A 21,153-nucleotide genomic window follows, 5' to 3' on the forward strand; every position below is an offset into this window, starting at 1 on the left:
AGGAGGATCAGGAAACCTTTCTTGAAACACACACCGTTCTCAGCGTCATCACGCTGCTGTTGATCAGATTGATTGATTGATTGATTCCTGCTTCTTCCCAGCGCGGGATCCATTCTCCAGGCAGGACCGGCGTCGCCAGCGTCCTCAGAGTCACTGATGTTCTCCAGGAGGAGGTGGTTTTGCAGCACTGGTGTCAAACCAGTGAATACTATGATGGACAAGTGACCAGAGCTGGACGAGGTGGTTTTATACGTAGTTTCTATGACGCGTCTTTGATCCACGACAGGATGTCAAGCAGCTGCGGCTGAAAACGTTAACAGGAGGAAACGATCTAAAGGTTTGATGAGAATCACATCCAAGAAACAAAAGTCAAAGAAGAATAAAAACTTTAATGTGCATAAATACTCAAAAACATGTGAACGTACAGACTTTCAGCAGTAAAATGGACGACTGGAAAAAGGTTGTTTAATAATCATTTACAGAAAATACATTTATTCCTCGATGGAAATGCATGAAACGTTCACCGACAAACAAGCGTCAGAAAAACAAACACTGTCACACTTTAGATGATCAAACGACACATTATTTCAAAGTGGTGGTTTAAGATCGAAGCTTATAAATAGATTTTTACATTTTTATTCAAATCTCAAGCAACCATAAACTGCAAATATAACAATATATATATTATAAATGTTTATAACTCTAATTCCATAACATATGACTAGTTCTAAGTTAGTGTATATATGATTCAGCACAATTGTATTTGTAAAAGTGACTCTTCTACAAAAAGCTCTGTACATTTCAAACCGTAAATAATCATTTTATTTCTAAATGTGTCTCATAGATCCAGTATTATGATGCTATATATTAGAGAAATATAATAGTAATAAAAGAGGTAACATTTAATGTCTATTCTTGAGCAACACAATGTAAATGTTCACAGTATAAAATATTTACAGGAGACGTAAACACGAGACGGAGGCAGAGTGAAGGACAAACATCTCTATCTCTAGCGACACCAGGACCAGTTCAATCCATAAAAGACCAATAAAAAAGTTGATTGTCTTCAAACGTTGCTATGAACTTCTCTACAGTATAAAAACACATGATAAGAAACCGTTAAGATCTAAGAACACACGGTAAGAAAGAGTTGGTGGGAAGAGACGATCACAGGGTCATTACTAAGTAACATATGGCTTCATGCGGTGCTCGAGTCTAAAAGGTCAGCAGCTCAACACAAAAATATATGGCACCGTCTGAGTTTAATGCAGTCGATAGAAAAGTCTACGAACAAACTAGTTCTGGTTAAAAATACACATGGAGGAAGAAAACTGTTCATCTGAAAACAAAACTCTTGAGTATTTTGCAGGAGTTTCAAGATATTGTGGTAATTCTTTCTTAAGTATTTACAGACGTACAGTAGTTGATATATTGGGTTCTAAGCCTCAACATATACAGCATGTCTGAGTTCTCACCAGTAGTGGTTCTGCTGTCCATACAACGAGCTCCTTCGATTGTTCTCAGGAATTAAAACGGTCACGAAAACCGATCAGTGTCCGCAAAGGTTCAAAACATTGAGGCGTTAATTACCTGAAACACACATAAGGAGTTTGAACACGATGTCAGTGAAACATCAGCGGGAGAGAATCTACCGAGTCGTCCATCATGGACGAGGAATCGTAGTAGTCCGTCTTCAGCTCCGATCTCTCTCTGCGGGTCTTGGACGTCGGCTGAAAAACAGCAGCTCGGTCAGAGACTTCTGATCCTAAACTAGTCTAGAAGAACTTCATTACCAGGTCAATGTCCATCGTGCTGAAGTCCATGCCGTCGTTGATGTCCTCCAAGCGGTCCTCCGATGACATCATCACGTCCTCCACGATGGGCTCCTCGTCGTCCTCCATCAACCCGGAGCCTCTGCGACTGAGAAGCCACAGATGTCACACGTGTTCAGTGAGTTACCATCAAAGTCTCTTACATGGTCTGTGCCATGTGGTTCCTCATCTTCACGTACTGCATGTTGACTCGCTCCTGCTGCTGACGAGCCTCCGCCTGCTGCCTCTGGGTCAACATCCAGGTCACCTGAGTGCTGCTCGGGAGACACAATGGTTCCGGTCAGGGGGGGGGCGATACAATGTAACGAGGGGCCACATTGAAACTGTTGTCAGGGGCCGTCAAGCTGAACTAAAGAATGTAAAAACGGTATAAACATTAAACCGATATAATAGAAAAACTTGAAAAACTCAAGACCGATATGAAGTGAATACTTCATTTGACATCGTTCTACTGTAGAGACATGACATCTCATGAGGGCCACACAGAACAGTGACGGGGCCACAGATGGAGGCTGTACTTGTAGTCGAGGGCCGCCTGGTGAAGGTGCTGCTGCTGCGGCGACGCCACCGGCTGGTACGAGTGCTGCTCTGCTGCGACGCCGTACGCTGCAGCGTAGCCGTCTTCCGGCCGCATCTTCTTGGGCTCCTTGAGGACGGTGGACGTGAGGTGCGGCGAGGGCATCATCACGGGGGTCTGCACGTTCTGCTCGCGGTTCAGCCAGTAGGAGTCATTGCTGCTGCAGCTCGTCTCGTCTCCTGTTGGAAAGCGTCTGCGGTGAGCGTCGCTGAATGACCCTCGTTTCTGCCACTTCAGACCAACCTTCCGGTAACTTCCTCTTGCTAACCGCGACCGGCTTGACCTTCCTGCTCCTGACGGACCCTCGACTGCTCATCCCACTGATCACGGACATGGTGTCGTCGTCCGCCCCGGCCTGCAGCGAGTTCCTGTAAGAGATGAGTGGCAGCCAGCAGTCGTCTCTCTGGAGAGCCATCTGGAGCGTCATGAAGCGCTCCAGGTACACGTGGCTGGAGAGAGAAGGTCGACCGTCAGCACGTGTCGGATGATAAGAAGATCACATCGTTGGGAAACTCACACGGTCCTCTTGTCCTGACGCATCAGTTTGCTGGAAAACTCGCTCAGGACGTCCAAGAAGGCCAGATTCAGAGGAGGACCCCCCTCACCGTGAGGACTGGGCTCCTTGAACGCAAACTCTATTCCATCCCTGAAGAGAAACCAAAGATGGAGCCGTTGATAATATGACAGAAAATTCGAAAACATGACACTTAAATAAAATATCATTAATAAATGATCACATGACACAGATAATGAATAAAATCGATCAATCTATGAATGTTCATGTGACACAAATGAACAAATGCATTCATAAATGACTAAATGGTTCAAAAACTGACTGTAAACTGATGAGATTTAAATGTATTGAAATTAAATAAAGACATATTGAAATATTGATATATTCGTCTCACTTGTGTAACATTGCAATGGCCTCTCTGGTCTTCATCTGATCCAGGCCGAAGGTCAACGAGAAGCGGCGAGCGAGTTCTTTTATACCGCAGAACGCTGAAGACGATCGGTCGATATTGAAGCCAAGTTCAGACAACATGTCGTTAAAGAGCTGAGAAAGAGAAACGTTTGTTTGTTTTATTCAAAGAAAAATCAACACGTTTTCTTGATCGTTCTTGATTTAATGGAAGTGAATCCAGAGAAGCCATGACCTTGCATGACCTTTTCAATCTTCCATGAATGTCAAAGTTCAGAATCGTACCTTTTGCAGACTCAATCCCAGCGTGTTCGCACATTGAACTTTGTCGATCTGTCTCGTTTTACTCATGGTCTCCTTGATTATGTCTCCGTAGTCGTTGTAAAACTGAAGGAAAAGAGAGACGTTACTCGGCTCTACGTCTCTCTGACGGACCTCCACTCACCCTCATGTACTGCTTGAATACGTCGGCCCCAGAACTCATCTCCACAATATTGTAAACGATCAGTTTACAATACGCCGCGAGGAGGTTTCTTCTCTTATGCAGCGCTTCGATTTTGAGGGCCTCGTCGTCCTGCTGGCCGTCTGCAGCATGACACGCACAACAACGATGACTCGACGAGAGCAGAGGGTGAACCGGGTAACGAGTCAAGAAGTAACTTCACCTGAGCTGCTGTTGTCATCGTCCTGATCGACGAAGACCTGATCCAGGATGAAGTTGAGCAGCTCGACCTGCAGCAGAGAGTCCGGCGTGAAGACCAGAGGCTCCAGCTGCTCGCGGCCCGACGACATGATTTGGTGACTGAAGATCAGCAGCAGATCACACAGGATGGTGAAGGCCTGGAAGGAACACAGCGGTCAGATCTTCATGTTCATCATGAACACAGATACAAGCCTTGCCTGCTCTTTGACGGCCGTGTTGACACTGTTGAGGTATCGCTGACACATCAGGACGAAAGCTCTCATTTGCTTCCTTAATGTCACCATGTCGCCCTGAGAAGAGATTTAAACGAGGTCAGCATGTTTTAAACACAGGCACAGAGAAGGACATGCTGGGATAAATAAACCTTAGAATCACAATCAAAACACGTTAATGTGTTGTAAACAATACAACAGTATAGAATAAAACAAATTAAATAAATGAAATATCTTAAGTTTTCCAGGTCTGTGTTGAACTTGTCGATGTGCAGCCTCAACAGATTTAATTGTAGTTGATGTTGAAGTGAATTAAATGACTTATTTGATCCGTTTGTTGAAGGTTCCACTGAATAAAAAGTATTCAAAAGGGCAGGATAAGCATTTGTAGGAAGATCTTTTGCTGTATTTCTTGGTAAATTACGAGAATTACTTTCATCCGTTCTGTAAATCACAATACACAACAAGAACACTGACATGAAGACGTTTCATTCAATCCAACACTTGCTGAAGAACAACCATCAGAATGGAGCATAAGTATCTTCAAGTTAAAGCAGAGATTGTGATGATAAGTTTAAATCAAGGGTCTCTAACGGGTCCTCAAGGGGCAGCAGTGGTGCAGGCTTTAGTTCCAACTGATGTACAGTTGAACCAATGAGCTGCTGCCCTTTGAGGACCCGTTGGAGACCCTGGTGTAAAGACTCGTGTCCAACCTTTACTGAAGCTCCGTCTGAAACCTTGGCCAGATGCCACAGGACGATGTAATGCGTGCACTGCATGGAATGAATCACGATCTGCATGAAGACAAAGAAAAGTTGAATCAATCACACGTGACAAATCGATGGATTTCAAAGAGGAACCTGCCAGACCTGCTCCGGCATGTCTCCGTTCTGAAGGCCCGTGTTCAGAAGCCTGTAGTTGCTGCCGAACAAATCCCACTTGGAGAGGTCGTGAGCGCTGCCACAGGAGACAACGGTGAGTTTCTGACGGAACATGGAAGTGTTTTCTTACTTGTGAAAAGCTGTGATCTTCTTCAACGTGGACAGAACCTGGTAACCATCGTCTTCGTCGGGTTCCTCAACCTGGACGTGAGGAGATTTTAGAAGCAAGAAAACGACCGGATGAAGATCGCTGCTCACCTCCGACAGGAAGTCTTCGAGGAGACGATTGAACTTATCCACAAGCTCGTCCAGCAGCTGCGAGCAGGCGATGTCCACGCGGTTGTAGATGGTGTACTCTTCGTTGCAGAGGTAGTGGTAGGTGGTGGAGCACGCCTCCAGGACCTCGGGGTCAGTGTGTTTGTCCACCACCTCACTCATTTGTTTCAGCAACACGTCCAGATGCTGCACCGTTCAAAAAAACACGCTTCATTGTCACATGTTACACTAAGAAAAGTGTTCAATCAACAAACCTTCTCCAGCCGTCCAGTCGTGTAGATGTCCAGGTCAAAGTACTTCGGTATCTGCAGCAGGTTGGTCACCTTGTCGATGTCCACACAGTACTGAGCAGGAAAGACAATGAATCTTAACCACTGTTGATGCAGCACATTGTGACAGTTGTTGCTGTGGAAACGGTGATGTCTCGCCTGCAGTTCATACTAAACTCTGCAGCCAGAATTCTGAGCTGCTCTAGTAGAAGAACTCACATTTCTCCTTCAAACTCTTCACTGGCTTCCAGTTTCTTTCAGGATCATTTTAAATTCTGGTTCTTACTTTCAGATCTATTCATGGTCAGACCTTCCATCAGTGATCTGATCCAGACTTACACCCCAGCTCGGGCTCTGAGGTCTGTGGATCAGAATCTACTTATGGTTCCACGCACACGGTTCAGGACCAGAGGAGAGAAATCCTTCCAGACTGTTGCTCCTAAGCTTTGGAACGATCTTCTCTCTGTTTGCGCTTGATGATCTACTGACTCCTTCAAGAAACATCTGTGTTTGATGATCTACTGACTCCTTCAAGAAATATCTGTGTTTGATGATCTACTGACTCCTTCAAGAAACATCTGTGTTTGATGATCTACTGACTCCTTCAAGAAATATCTGTGTTTGATGATCTACTGACTCCTTCAAGAAACATCTGTGTTTGATGATCTACTGACTCCTTCAAGAAACATCTCTGTGTTTGATGATCTACTGACTCCTTCAAGAAACATCTGTGTTTGATGATCTACTGACTCCTTCAAGAAATATCTGTGTTTGATGATCTACTGACTCCTTCAAGAAACATCTGTGTTTGATGATCTACTGACTCCTTCAAGAAACATCTGTGTTTGATGATCTACTGACTCCTTCAAGAAACATCTGTGTTTGATGATCTACTGACTCCTTCAAGAAACATGTGTGTTTGATGATCTACTGACTCCTTCAAGAAACATGTGTGTTTGATGATCTACTGACTCCTTCAAGAAACATCTGTGTTTGATGATCTACTGACTCCTTCAAGAAACATCTGTGTTTGATGATCTACTGACTCCTTCAAGAAACATGTGTGTTTGATGATCTACTGACTCCTTCAAGAAACATCTGTGTTTGATGATCTACTGACTCCTTCAAGAAACATCTGTGTTTGATGATCTACTGACTCCTTCAAGAAACATCTGTGTTTGATGATCTACTGACTCCTTCAAGAAACATGTGTGTTTGATGATCTACTGACTCCTTCAAGAAACATCTGTGTTTGATGATCTACTGACTCCTTCAAGAAACATCTGTGTTTGATGATCTACTGACTCCTTCAAGAAACATCTGTGTTTGATGATCTACTGACTCCTTCAAGAAACATCTGTGTTTGATGATCTACTGACTCCTTCAAGAAACATCTCTGTGTTTGATGATCTACTGACTCCTTCAAGAAACATCTGTGTTTGATGATCTACTGACTCCTTCAAGAAACATCTTAAGACGTTTTTATTTGTTCAGACTTTTCCTTGATTTTCTGGAACTCCTGTGTTGTTCTCAGTTTTATCTTGACCTTTAAAATATATACTTTATTAATATTGTTTTGATTGTTTAAGCGCTTTGTGACCCTGGTCTGGAAAAGCGCTATATAAATAAAAATGTCTTACTTACCCACTTTAAATCAACTAATTAACAACATCGTAAGATAAACCTGCGACGGAATAAAACTCACATTTTTATTAAGAATTCCTCATCTAACTGAGCCGTTCTTGAATGTGAAGGTCTACCAACTAATATCTTCATTTAAAAATGTTACAAGTTAAAGAGTCACCTTCGCCAGCAACAGCGGCAACGCAACAGTGAATGTCTCTGTGATCCTCGTTCGATCGTCCAGCTGCGTCTTCCTCTCCTTCGCAGTGAGAACCTGTGAAACAGAAGGAAATTAAAACACCTGTTGGATTCACACAAGTGAAAGTGTTGCTCACCCTCTTGCCTGTGCTTCTGCCTACAGGAGGGTGACTCTCACACGCCTGGCGAATCGCACAGAGCATGATCTCGACCAGAGCCGTCTCCTGACGATCACTTAGAGCTGAACACATTCAACGTGAGAGAAATGAGCTTCTGAATGTAGAGGTCGTCACAGAACTCTGAGCCGTACCTTCCTCTCCTGATGCAGGTTCATCCAGAAGCAGACTTATCATGGTCTCCCAGTCCTTCAACAGCTCTGAGCCACAGTCCCACAGACTGTCCACCAAGTAGGCTGCGTGTTCATGTAGCTGTGACAAGAAATCATGAAGGTGTTTCAACGGTTTTCAAGATGTCATCGTGAATAAATGACTTTCACTGCACCTCGCTCTCCAAGAAGAAGAAGACGGTAGTTTTGATAAGGTTTCCATTGAGACTCTGTCGACCCCTCCTGGGTAACCCGTCCTCATCGGCACCTCGATGACTGAACAGTCTGCAGGGAAACCAACCATGAGTTCAACACCTGGACCGTCACGAGTGACACAAACACCTACGATCACGACTACAGCACCAGTTAATACAGTACGATAGTATCCGTGCTTAAGCATGTTTTATAACTTACTTTTTAAAGAGAAATTCTCCTGCTGAAACAGCGATGGGTCGATGTGCCGAGTAAACCAGGTGATACACGCTCTCGCAGTCTTCTGCACTCAGAACTTCATCGCTGGCTCTGGTGAAGAAAAAAGAAATTGAATTGAAGAATTAAACCGTGTTTGATGAATCATTAGGTTTTCCACAGGATTAGAGCAAACCAGCGATCAAAGAAACTCACTGCAAGACAAGAGTAAGGAGTTTGATTGCTTGAACTGCAACGTCGTATTCTTTGTCCAGAGTCATGGACACGATTCTGTCCTGAGATGAAACACAAGTCTCAAGTCTGGGAAAAACATTTAAAATGAAACAAAGCAGAAAATACAATGAAATGTGTTAAACCTTGAAGCGACTCGTGAAGAGCTCCAGACGAGTCCCAAGTTCTCTGTTATGGAAGAGACCTTGAAGTGCAGTCAGACACTTCAGACGCACCTCGCCTTGCTGAGGAGTGAAGAACAGAAGTCGTCTGAATATACTTCAGTGACAATAAAAGAATGAATTTACACAAAGAATCTTCAACGAATCTGTGACAGTAATGCAGTAACGACTGGTCAATACTTTGAGTGTCTGAGAAGATTCTCTGATATAATTACACCTTGAACATATATCTTTATGACCAGAGAGTCACATACAAACTAAATCAATAAGAAACACTGGGTTGATGAGTCTGTCAGGGTTGAACGACACAGAAGAAACTTTCTCTCATTTATTTCCAGCTCTTGATTCAAGTACAATCATTTTCAATGTATTTTCAGGCCACATCTATGTCTAACGTGTGTTTGGTGAAGCAGTTGAAGTCAACGTACCTTGTCGTGCATCGTCCAGCCCACGTACTTCAGGTAGCTGTCGTTGAGGAACGCGTCGCTGTACAACTTCATCCAAACTCCTATTTCTTCGATACAAATGGCTCTGATCTCAGCGATGGCATCCCTGCACACAAGAGAACACGTGACCAAACATGACGCTCATGTGTGCTGCACACCTCTGCAGAAGAACACGTTGATTTAATCATACATGTTTAACACACAAGCATCAGAGGCACAGCTGTGGATTTACTTTGAAAAAATAAAAGTTAAAATAAACATTCGTTCACTTTCCTTAAGGAAGAAATGATTTACAACAAAATGTTTCAGAAGAAGGATCAAAACAAGGAAATAATAGCTTTAAATGAACTTTACAAAGATATCATTTGACATATTAGCTATGAATAAGGAGAATAAATAAACAAGATGTCTAGCAAGTCACTAATCTAATCCTCACAACTATAACCAGCTTCTTGGAGTGTTAGCAAGGAATATACTCTAGGGGGCGCTATAAAATAACTCTTCTTGATGCGAGTCAGCCCGTCTGGTCTTGTTGGACTAAATTCTAGTCATTCTATCATCTGCTGTAAGGATCATGAACATCCCATAATAATACACTTAGCACCTTCACCTCTTCACTGTCACTCACGTTCATTTACGACTTTTTTCACTTCAATCATGTTATTATATATTGTATTTGCCCAAAAGCACCTAAATTATTCTCTTTCGTTCTTACATTTCTGGTAATGAACGTATAGTCTGACCATTATTATTCCAAATGCTTTTTTCTGTTACGGCTTCAGTTTAAAAAAGAAATCTGAATAATAAATGTGTATTTTTTTGGGACAGCTGCATCATCTCAACCCTTCCTCTCTCAATATTTCATGCACTGGTGCTTTATTCACTTATAAAATAGTCATCAGATTTCCAGCTGGTGCTTCATTCATTTATCTTTTGATTATTCTTCACTATCGTTGCTGAAATCTAGTTTACAATTGATCTCCATCCTTCCTCCTGGACCTCTTCACAGAGAGAACTCAGATGTGGTGTTTGAACTTCCCAGCTGGCATCACATGACTTAATCATCAAACCAAGCAACGTGTTCTCTTCAGGAATGAACTGTTCACGTCTTTACAAGATTTGACTCCTAATAAGTTCCTCAGCCATTGAAATATTCATGTGTCGTCAGCTTGTACCTCCTGCTGCCATCGATGAGAATGAATCGACTCAGTCGTCATTCATCATCTTTTCCTTCATTCATGACTTTTACAAAATGCACTTCTGTCACCTTTGAGGAAATCCTTACAAAAATCTAACTTCCTGTTTCTAACTTTCTTTTCTTAAAATCTCATCTATATTTTTATATTTTCTCGTGTTGAAAACCTTTACTGTATGTTTTATATTCTCAGGCACATGTTGTTAGTTCCACCGGATCAATGTGTTGAACTCACCGGTATCTGTGAACAAACACTCCTTTGAAAATGGCGTTCATCATGTTTTCAATTTCATCCTGATTTTCTTGCAGCTGAAAGAGATTAAACAAGTAAATAATCGATGAACACGAGATCAACGCAGTTCTTGGTGTGAAGCTCTTGAATCTTCACCTCTTTACGCTTCTGCAGGAGGAGCTCGAGTCTGTCGTTCGCTCTTTTGGCAGCGACTTTGTTCCTCTCGGACTCGTACTGTCTCTGCGTGTTGTCCATGTTGATGCTCAGGTTCAGGGCCACGTTGACCAGAGCCGTCATCAGCTTCATGGCTGGAGACGAGAGCGGTGAGACGGGAACACCACGCCGAGACCAACAAACACTGACCTGCTAACGTGCTGGTGTGTCTGAACGCTCGCACTTGAGAGTCGGACAGTCCGGTGAGCAGAGAGATGACCATGTCCATCATGTACTCGTCGTAGATGATGCTGTATTGACACTGTCGCACCAGGACTGCTATGAAGTCGCAGAAGCTGATCCGGAACTTCTTCCACTGCGGCCCAGACATGGTCAGAGGGTAGTCGCCGCTGTCCTGGTTCACCAGACGAGATTTGGTTCAGAGTTTTTCTTCTTCATCTCAGACTGCAAGTGTTACGATGTCACTGTGAGACATGTTACCTCGTGAAACTCCTCCGTCATTTTTCTGATGATCTCAGAGTTCTGCATTTGTCTGAACATCTCTGTACTCACAGCACCTTCAGACACAAACATTTGAGATTATGTTTTTGCATCCATCACAACTTCAAACCACATGTATACTTTGTTTCTATCTGAATAAAGAATAGATCAATAAAATCAATGGAGAACTGCAACGTCTTTGTTTCCTTCCTTTTTATCCAGGTTCAGGTCGCGGGGGCAGCAGCTTCATCAGAGAGACCCAGCTGAAATATAGTTTCCCTCTCCCTGGGTCTGGGTCTGAGGCTCGGTGACAAGGTCTGGTACACCACAGCCCAGGAAGGCAAAGTGAGACCCCTTTCAAAGAGGTCACCCCTCGTAAGAGGGTCAAAGGGGTACGTGCGATGTGATCCAGGGTCTAAGGCAGGGGTAGGGAACCTGGTCCAGAAAGAGCCGCAGTGGGTGCAGGTTTTTGTTCCAACCGATCAAGCATGTACAGTTTAACCAATGAGGTTTCAGCTGAACAAGCAACACCAGACTGACGATCAACTGATTACACTCCTAAGACACCTGATTGGATAAAATGTGTCCTCTTGAATGGTTGGAACGAAAACCTGCACCCACTGCGGCTCTTTTTGGACCAGGTTCCCTACCCCTGGTCTAAGGCAACATGATCCTGGTCTGCAGATCTGAGTGAATGAGGCTGAGGTATCATCAGAATGTGGTAAAAAAAAGGCTGCGGTGAACAAAACAAACATGGATTGAACCGACTTGAGCTCCTAAATATCAAGAAATGACGATAATATTTTTGAAAAACAACAAGCATCTCTGTGGAAGAAAGACTCAAATATTGTCTGAAAATTTGCAGCTTTTAGAGAAAGTCTCTTTAATCTCCAGTGTTGTGTTTGCAGCAAAAATAAGATAATAAGAAAAATAATAATAATAAGAGTTCATTTATTTAACTTACCAAAGACCATCTAACACATGCCTACATTTAAAACTTTCAATCTTTTATATTGCCACAGTCTTTAATCAGAAAGTTTCATCGTCATTGTAAACACAACATGGGAATGGTTTGTGGTCAGAATGAAAGAATGACATAAAATAACCACAAACACTCGCACCTTTACAGCCAGAACACTGGATGAAGAAGTTGATCAAGTCCAAGAGAGCAGCATCTCTGTCGTGTTTGTACGCCTCGATCCAGTCGTCGATGATCGCCTGGGAATGAAAGATCGTCACCACTGATGGTTTCTGGTGTCGTGAGAACCTTCGAACACACACCTGTGTGGCGCTCTTCCCCGTCCTCACCACCTCGAACAGGCTCATGTTCTCTTTCCCGTTCTCCTGGTGGTGCCCGTTCACCCAACCTCTGGCGGATCCTCTGCTCTTCTCGCCGCCGGCCTTCTTTCCTTTCTTCGCTGCCTGTGGTTTGAGAGAGTCAGTCAACAATCAGATGATAACGATCAAAGTCGCCGACATACAGACAAAATAGTTCTAAAAGTCTCAAGTTAAACAGAATCCCACAGACATGTAGCAGAGCTACAGTTTCTTTTGTGAAGACAATAATGAAGGGAGTCAAGAGCAGAGAGATCTGGGAATGACATCACTTTCCCAGGAAGAATGTCAGAAATAAATAAAATTCGAAAATGTGTCAGTGAAGTTATTTTGAGCCACAGGAGGGAGTGATGAGGAGTAATGACTCTGACAGAGGAACATTCGAGATGAACCACAGGAACTAACTTCATCAAACAGTCTTTTAGTATTTATTTTATTAATCCATAAAAGAAAACACACCATGTTTCTGCCCGTCCTTGAAATCCGTCCATCTGGATCCTCATGATCAGTATCAGAGGACAACTGGGATTCTGCCTCGCTGTGCAGGAAGAACATCAGATCAATGAGAGCCAGGATTGATTAATAGCAGCATGAACAGACGGACAGTTTACTCACTGAGGCAACTGAAAATCTGAATGAAAATCCTGCGCCGCTATCATTTCTTTAACATTGTTGGGGCCTCATGCAGAAGGTGTTCGTCAGCCTGGACCACAGGGTTTGACCTGCATCAAGAGAAGCAAGAGGTCAGTGTGTGCAGAAGATCTCTGGTCGTGTTTACATTGATTAAAGCGTCTCACAAACCAACGACTCACATGCAAGTCTCTACAACATCCAAGGACAGCACTAGCATGAGCTAGTTAGCATTAATTCTTTAAATATCTTATTTTAGCTCATGTTTTCACGACAGTTAGTCAGGAAGTCATGTCTTCCTGACTAACTGTTGAGGATAAACACCGGTTCCTGTGGTGAGACCAGTGGTTGTCATTCACGAGTTCTTCCAAAACAAAGTCATATGTTTTGATTTATGAGTTATTTTCATGTTTACGCCGGTAAGAAGGAAACGGACGACTTCGCAGAGAAGTTTGTCGTCTGTCAAATGTGTTTTTACTACGAGAATATACACCAAAGTAAAAAAAGAATGAACTGTGACTTTTACTTTCACTTTAAAAACACATTTTACATCAAGGAACAGCTTTAAATAATGCATGAATCAGATAAATCCAAGAGAGAATCCATTCAAATAGAGAGACATTTTAAATCAATTAGTATCTCCTGCAGCAAACACATCTTAGATAAACATCAGCATTAGCTTTAAAAACATGTCTCTACATTCTCAGAACATGTTAACCCAGGATCTGATGCCTCAAACCTGCATCTCCGTCCATATTAAACAAGTTTGTATTTCCCTGCGGAAAACATATTAAATTCCAACACTTCTCTAAAATGTTACATTTATATATATATATATATATATATATATATATATATACATATCTTTATCATTAATCTTACACACAGCAGTCATTTTTCAAAACCCAATTGAACATTTGAACATCAAATCAATCCAAATGCATCTACTTGAGCGTAAAAAGCTATTTTAGAGATGATCTCTAGTTAGTTAGCAAACATGACTGACATCTTTTTCTCCACTTGTTCCATCTTTTCTTCAGCTGACTTCATCCCGTCTTCCTCTCACTCACACATGAACTCTTGTTTCTTCTTTCACTCCAGCTCATCCCTTCATTTTTCCACTTCTTCTCAACCTCCTAACTCACCAAATCATCTGCAAACATCATCATCCCAACAAACCTGCAGAACCTTTACACCAAACTTCCTGTCATGTATCAATACTGACTCATTATTTCAATATAAATACGAAGCTTGTTATCAATGATGCTTCCTGACGAGACAACAGTGTTGATCAGATGTTAGTTTGATGCAGATCTGATCAGAGAAACTAAATAAAGCAGATTTTGACTCGTTTCTCTTCATACGTGAAGTGTTGACACTTGTTTACTTCCGAACTACAAACACTCCAGATGTGTCTCATGTCTTGCTGTCCTTTGAAGACCGAACATCTCCAGACCTCAGCGAACCACAACATTCTCACTCCAGCCTTGAAATCCAACAACGTTTCAACTATTAATGCTCTTTTTAAAATGTCACACTAGCAAACTAGCATTAGCATTAGCTGCATATGCTAACACGCCGTTAACATGTTCGCTCAACAAGTCTGTCTCCTCAAAATGCTGCCACTGCTCGGACTCTCGCACGGCGTCCTAAAGCTTTGACATTCGCGTGCTCGAGTGAGGAACGAGGAGGAATCACTGACAGTCTTTTCATGTTAGCTATCCGCCATTTTACAACTTACCTCGATTTAAAAATCACAGGCGAAATGGACAACACGAATCCAAACTTTATGCGCGGTTTAAATCAGAAAACGTGTGTGAATTTAATGCACAGACTGTCATAATCCAGATGTTGTGAATAAAAGTTGTATTTGTTGGCTAACGTTGCGGCTTCTCTTCGTGCTAACACAGCTAGCGGCTACACTGTTGTTTTGCGTGTGCAGGCCTGCCACCTGTCGGCAGCCGCGTGTACTGCAGCCTCACAGCGACGCTGCAGTGAAACAGAAAAAGTTGTTTTTCACGCATTTCATCAAAATCAACGTTTTATTCTTGAGAGACTAGAATCAAACACGATCTTCATAAACTACACATCGTTTTTACAAACTTACCATCATAGTGTCGAATATTTGATACTTAAATGAACTCTTGGGGTCAATGTAACAGGTTGTTTTTTAAAAAGCTTATATATTTAGATTTTGAATGAATATATTTGATATTTAATACATTTGTATGACAGACATTAAGACTAATATAATATTTCCTAATGTTTCAGATTATGTCATCATTATTGTAAAGATTTGTTTCTTAGTTTTCATCAAATATGTTTATATAACTGTGTTGGACGTTTGATATTTAACAAATATTTGCATTTTCTTGGTCATGTTTTGCACGTATCTATTGGGAATCTTTAATTTCAGTATATTTAATTGAAAGTACGTTTAGATTTCCATCCATCCTGCCTTGACGTGTGTCGTTCACGTGTCACAAGAACATTTGCTGCAGAAAAACAAACAGATCTAATAAAAATCATCTTTTTTATTAGGAAGCAAATGTAGTAAAATCTTCTGTACACGTCTTCACATGCAGCCTCTCCTGAAATCAAAGAACTCAAACATCAATCGTTCATCTTGAACCTCCGTCACATGCACGTCATTTTAAACAAGTTTGTTTGTGAGAACAAACACTTAACTATCGTCTGTACAGTTGAGCAGCTCGTGGAGTCAAACTGACGCCGGTCTCCGGTTCTACGCGAGCGAGTCCGACTACGACCGGCACTAAGTTGAGAAATGATGGAAACCCTCCTAAATATCTACACTTCAACAAAAGACTAGTAAAACAAGAAAGTACTTCACTAAACACTGATCCAACGGAAGGTTTCACCACAACACGAGTCGGTAAATGACTCGGTAAATACTGCAGGTCGATAGCAAATCATGGCTTCTCTGAAAAAACGTCCAGTAAAAACCATCGGAAATTGTGAAGCAGAAGTTTTCAAGTGGGTTTTCGATGGCGCTTCGTAAGGCACTGCTAGAGGCGACTCCCGTGGGTCCGCAGGCGGGTCGTCGGGTCTCGCCTGGACTCGTTTGTTCCGTCACGTGGAGTCCTGCAACGACAAACACAGCCATGACTCCGGCGTCGACCCCTCAGCTGGTCCTTGTACCTTCAGATCTTCACGGCCTCCGTCCCGTACACGTTGTAGCCCTCGCGGTACGTGGCGAAGTTCTGGCTGTTGGCGGGCGGCGCCGGCTTGAAGTTCTGCGAGTTCTTGGCCAGCTTGAGTTTTTTGGTTTCTTGCCGAGACTTGTAGCAGAACTCGATCAAGGCCACGGTCATGGCCAGGCCCAGACCCCCCACCAGAATGTAAAAGACTCCGGCCACGTTGCTGAGGCTCAGAGCGCTTGTCTTGTCCTGGGGGGGCAGAGACCACCGTCAAGAAGGTTCCGACCCGCGCCGACACACATCCTGACGCTAAGCTAGCACGCTGTCGTTAGCACGTCTGGTGTCGGTCTAAGAGGAAGGCGGTCGTGGTCGTACAGGTCTATGGTGGAGAGCCCTGGGTAGCTGGGATCGCTCAGCTAGTCTTTAACTCCGACAAACAGTATTTGTACAGTCAAAGTTCTGCTGAGAACTGAACCATTTTGCTGCCGTACGAGTCCAAACCAGGAGACATTTATTTATGTTGGTTTCGTCTTAAACATCAACAACACGTTCAACTGTCACTGAACCTTCGACTCTGACTCACAAGTCTGGAACTCACGACCTCCGACCCCTCACTGGATAAAACCCCAAACCTTTGACTGAACTAGTCTATGATCGTCTGAGTTAATCGTCCAACGTTTTTATGTCCAGACGGTTGTTAAACCTCTGATTTGGTCCCGAAGGTAAAGTGTAAAATGTAATCTACAGAATGAACTGTTTTCATGTTTGTGTTTACAAGTCAAAAGTTCTGGAACAGAAACAAATCCAGACCTTGACCTTCTTTTCAGAATCTACTAAAACCCCAGATTTGGTCCCAGTTTGAAGCGTGTCACGACCACGAGGACAGATTCTTTTGTTTCCGCTGCAGGTTTGTCAGAAGAACACGTTTGAACGGAGAAAACATCAATAAATGAAATTTCAATAACGGTTTGGACGATACAACAGCAGTGAAATGGTTCAATTCCAAAGATGTGTGTGAACATGCTGCCAGTTCAAACAGTGTGTGTGTGTGTGTGTGTGTGTGTGTGTGTGTGTGTGTGTGTGTGTGTGTGTGTGTGCAGTCAGTGTGTAGAGACCTGCAGCGACTGACCTTACTTCCCGAGTCCTTGGTTCCACATTCACCTTTATCGTACCACCATTTGTTTTTCAGCTTGTCTAAGATGCCTTGTTCACTGAGTTTCAATACTGCGAGGTTTACAGGAGTTCTTCACCCGGAAATAACATAAATAACATCATAACATGTTATTTTATGCTATTCAACTTTACACGTCAAGAAACAACAGAGCGATAGAGTCGGTGCTGGCAGAGACATCACAACAAGCGACACTCGATGAACATGTGACTGTCATGGCTGCCTTCGCTCGCCAGACCCCACGTCTATCGCTCGAGTAACCGGCACACACTGATCGAGGGTTGATTGACAGGTGTGTGCGGAGGATCCAACAGGAACCCTCGCGTCGACTGGACAGACACAGAAGCCGAGGCCTCGCAGCGGTCAGTGGTCGCTTCGTGCCAATGGAGAATCGAGAGATGAGGATCAGGGCCGCACAATATCTGGCTCGTCAATCACACAAGCATGTGAGCTCCTTTCATCAAGTACTTGATCTAGTAGATGTGCAGCTTAAATTACTCTTAACGTCAGGATAATGCTAACAGATACGCACTTATATTAGCATTAAAGCTACATTGTTACTAATAAATGACAAACGTGTCTCATCCGTCCTGATGTTTTTACCTGAAGTCATTAGTACTTGAACAACGTTTTACTTCTGATACCAAAACAATGTAGAACCAGTTTGCTAACGTTTAAGTTTAGCACTGAGCTACACAACTTGATGACAACACCAAGTTAGCATCGAAGCGACGTCAACGTTGTTTTATTCAAAGTAGTAACATTGACTCAAGTACAGAATGTCAATAATACGGCTAGCATATTAGCTTAGCACCGCGCTAATGATCACAGCTAACGTTGGATCTTTGTTGTAAGATTTAGTTTTTTTTAAACTTTTTTCATTTATCAATAAAACATTCAAAGATTTATCGCATCAAGATGTTTATTTTAAATATATTGTGCAGCCCTTTATTGTCATTTTGTCTTTTAACATCGATTATGAAAACACTAAACTAAACTAAACTAAAGTAAAACACTAAACTAAACCAAAACATTAAACTAAACTAAACTAAAACACTAAACTAAACTAAACTAAAAGTCTTGTTGGTCTAAAACAACTGAATAATCTCAAGTCAGTTCACGTCAGAAACGCTTATAATTCAACATCGTGGTTAAATATATTGTATCCACCACTGAGGAGTTTGTCACGAACGTTTCACGTGTTTACATGCAACACAAATCAAACTTCAACACACTAGAGGCAACATTTACAATCGTTATTATTTACTCTATATTTACATTTGTTTAACCAAAGGCGTGAACCGCAGATGCAGCGCTAACAAGTGACCAGCAGATGGTGCTGTTTGTCTGTTATTGACGCACAGCTGTCACGTGACTCCGCGCTAACATGGAGGAAACAACAGCTTCACACTCACAGTGTGAAGCTAAATGACAAACACACACAATAACAACAATCATGACAACTAAAGTGTGATTAGAAATCATTATTTAAGTAAACACACACACACACACACACACTTGAGATGAATTCTGATGTCAGCTTTAAAGCAGACGTAGATTCTGACCAAACTTCTATCTCTGACCTTCAGACGTGGAATCATACGTTGACCTTGATCATATATAAATCATATATAATGTCTCGACCCTCGACCTTCCTGTCGTTCTCACTCTCTGATATTTGATTGACAGTTGTCTCCCTGGCTGCACTCTCTTCTTCCACTTCTCTACGCTCACTGCAGATCACTATGTCATCAGCAAACATCATCATCTGTTGGTCGCCACCATGTGACCTGGATCACACTCACACAGGTGACCTCCCTCAAGGTCAAGAGCGAAGGTCAGGATTGTCTGCAGTGGTTTTTACATACAAGATATTTGCACGTGTTGAATCATCCACGCGAGCGTTTCTGAGCGTGACATCATCAGAACGAGACGAGACCCTCTGTGTCCGTCGAGGCTCAGGGTCGCCCGGAGACGACGGCGTCGTTGACGCTGGCATCCACTTCCTGCTCACTCAGGAGGATGACCACGAGCAGCGGCGCCGACGTCGTCTCCCGGCGACCATGGCGCCCGGCGTGCTGTGGTCATGTGACCCCGAGGAGCCGGAGCAGGAGCAGGGGCCCCGTTTGTTCGCTGGGGCCCAGAGATTTGAGTTGAATCTTATGAGTTTTCATTCGAAGCGTCTGGAGAACATGTTCTTCGTGTTTGAAGATATTCTTCAGTCGTGGATCTTAAATGAACGTTTTTAAAATGACACGTTTATCTCTTGCTTTGTGGAAAAGAATTAAATAAATAAGAGAAATAAATGTTCTCACAAATTAATAAAATAAAAACAAGATTTTCCTTTATCTTGGATTTTTTTAACCATAGTAACTTTTTCATGTTCTTTATTTATTAAAAAACATCAACTTCCAAATAAATACGTTTGATTTTGAGTCATTTTATATTATAGTCAAATTAAAAATATTAAAACAATGTAATTTACTTTAATAAACATGTCAATCAAACATATGTCATATTATTATATTATATTAACAAATATATATTTTAATGAGAGAAAAAATATACATTTTGTGTTTTATTTTACAATATTATAAACATTGAAACTCTATGTAGTTGTTTTATAAAGATGTTGAATCAACAATATTTTAATTTAAGGATGTAAAAAGTAATATTAGATGATAAAAGAGGAAAGTGTGTGTCTTCAGTGAGATGAAGTACACACACCAGGTGGTTCTTGTACTCACAGGTATGTACATGTGGTGTAAATACTTCACTCAAGTCCTGGCACACAAACGAGGCCCCGTCACTGGTGGTCTGAGGACCGGAGGTTCATTAGAATTCTCACGTTTGCCTGCAGATGCTTCGTCCCCTCAAGACAACGCTGTTTCCCGTGCTGCCCTAGCTGACTGGGCGGCAGAGCCGGAGAGTGCCAAGAGTTACGAGGGTCACGCGTGTTACGAGGGTCACGCGTGTTACTTTGGCGTGTGGCGTTAAAAACCAGACACGCAAGAATTCTGACTTTCAGAGCCACACGCCAAAACTACTCTAGTCCTGCTAGCACAAGCTATGTTAGCATTAGCTACGCTAGCACTAGCTATGTTAGCATTAGCTACGTTAAAATAAGCTACGCTGGCCTTAGCTACAGTAGCATTAGCTAAGTTAGAATAAGCTATGCTAGCCCTAGCTACAGTAGCATTAGCTAAGTTAGCATCATCTACGTCAGCACTAGCCAAGTCAAGGGTTCTCTGTTGATCCGGGTCAGGACGTACATTACTAGCCAGTCTTGCCGGTTACTCGCGTCTAAGATAGCGACTGTGGTGACATAGAGGCTAACCTTAGAGTCACCTCCGCCGCTGCCGCACTCTCCCTTGTCGTACCACCATTTGTTTTTCAATTTGTCCAAGAGGCCTTGCTCATTGAGTTTTAACACTGCCAGGTTTACAGCACTTCTTGAAACGATAAAACATAGCTCGTAAGAAGAGGGACAGGTCCGTGAGAAATCTAATAGATCAGTGAGGATCAGAGAGGATGGTTGAGAGAGAGGGAGCAACGGAAGACAGACTGGACCCACTGGTGCTCAGTGTCTCGAGATGAAGGTGGAGAAACATTCACTGTCCACGTCCAGCATGCTGCGACATCACTGTCATGAGAGGGGGAGAGAGAGAGAGAGAGAGAGGAGGGAGGGAGAGA

At 42.7% G+C, this 21,153-nt stretch overlaps 2 protein-coding genes across 11 annotated transcripts in view; both read right to left on the reverse strand.

Moving 5' to 3' along the window:
* Positions 1-375: 375 nt before the first annotated feature.
* Positions 376-15,060, reverse strand: LOC148065652 (cohesin subunit SA-2-like). Of its 3 annotated transcripts, XM_087806768.1 has the most exons (34): positions 14,873-15,060; positions 13,117-13,223; positions 12,961-13,039; positions 12,448-12,588; positions 12,288-12,384; positions 11,167-11,243; positions 10,876-11,080; positions 10,669-10,820; positions 10,516-10,589; positions 9,068-9,191; positions 8,604-8,702; positions 8,443-8,522; positions 8,233-8,340; positions 7,995-8,103; positions 7,804-7,921; positions 7,631-7,734; positions 7,477-7,569; positions 5,658-5,747; positions 5,386-5,589; positions 5,258-5,328; positions 5,116-5,203; positions 4,960-5,040; positions 4,232-4,324; positions 3,997-4,171; positions 3,777-3,916; positions 3,617-3,718; positions 3,318-3,466; positions 2,927-3,055; positions 2,653-2,858; positions 2,351-2,588; positions 1,976-2,086; positions 1,794-1,920; positions 1,653-1,730; positions 376-1,590 (listed from the first exon to the last, which is right to left on the reverse strand). In XM_087806768.1, the coding sequence occupies exons 2-34, from the start codon at positions 13,158-13,160 to the stop codon at positions 1,567-1,569; spliced, it is 3,810 nt and encodes a 1,269-aa protein (XP_087662894.1). In that variant the 5' UTR covers positions 13,161-13,223; positions 14,873-15,060; the 3' UTR covers positions 376-1,566. The 3 variants fall into 3 exon arrangements, with proteins under 3 accessions (XP_087662894.1, XP_087662895.1, XP_087662893.1); XM_087806769.1 differs by having other exon boundaries at positions 376-1,730; positions 2,012-2,086; XM_087806767.1 differs by having other exon boundaries at positions 376-1,730.
* Positions 15,061-15,694: 634 nt separating this feature from the next.
* The window catches only part of LOC148065653 (glutamate receptor 3-like), a 93,285-nt gene continuing 87,826 nt past the window's right edge, over positions 15,695-21,153 (reverse strand). The window contains exons 14-16 of one of the 8 annotated variants that reach the window (XM_087807938.1): positions 17,419-17,533; positions 16,291-16,538; positions 15,695-16,233 (exon numbers count right to left, since the gene is read on the reverse strand). In XM_087807938.1, coding sequence (XP_087664064.1) covers positions 16,293-16,538; positions 17,419-17,533 — 361 coding nt within the window. In that variant the 3' untranslated portion in view covers positions 15,695-16,233; positions 16,291-16,292. The other 7 variants (XM_087807937.1, XR_015713335.1, XR_015713336.1 and 4 more) reach the window with 7 other exon arrangements.

The sequence above is a fragment of the Callionymus lyra genome, chromosome 14 (assembly GCF_982586985.1).
Source record: "Callionymus lyra chromosome 14, fCalLyr1.hap1.1, whole genome shotgun sequence".
NCBI classification, from domain to species: Eukaryota; Metazoa; Chordata; class Actinopteri; order Syngnathiformes; family Callionymidae; genus Callionymus; species Callionymus lyra.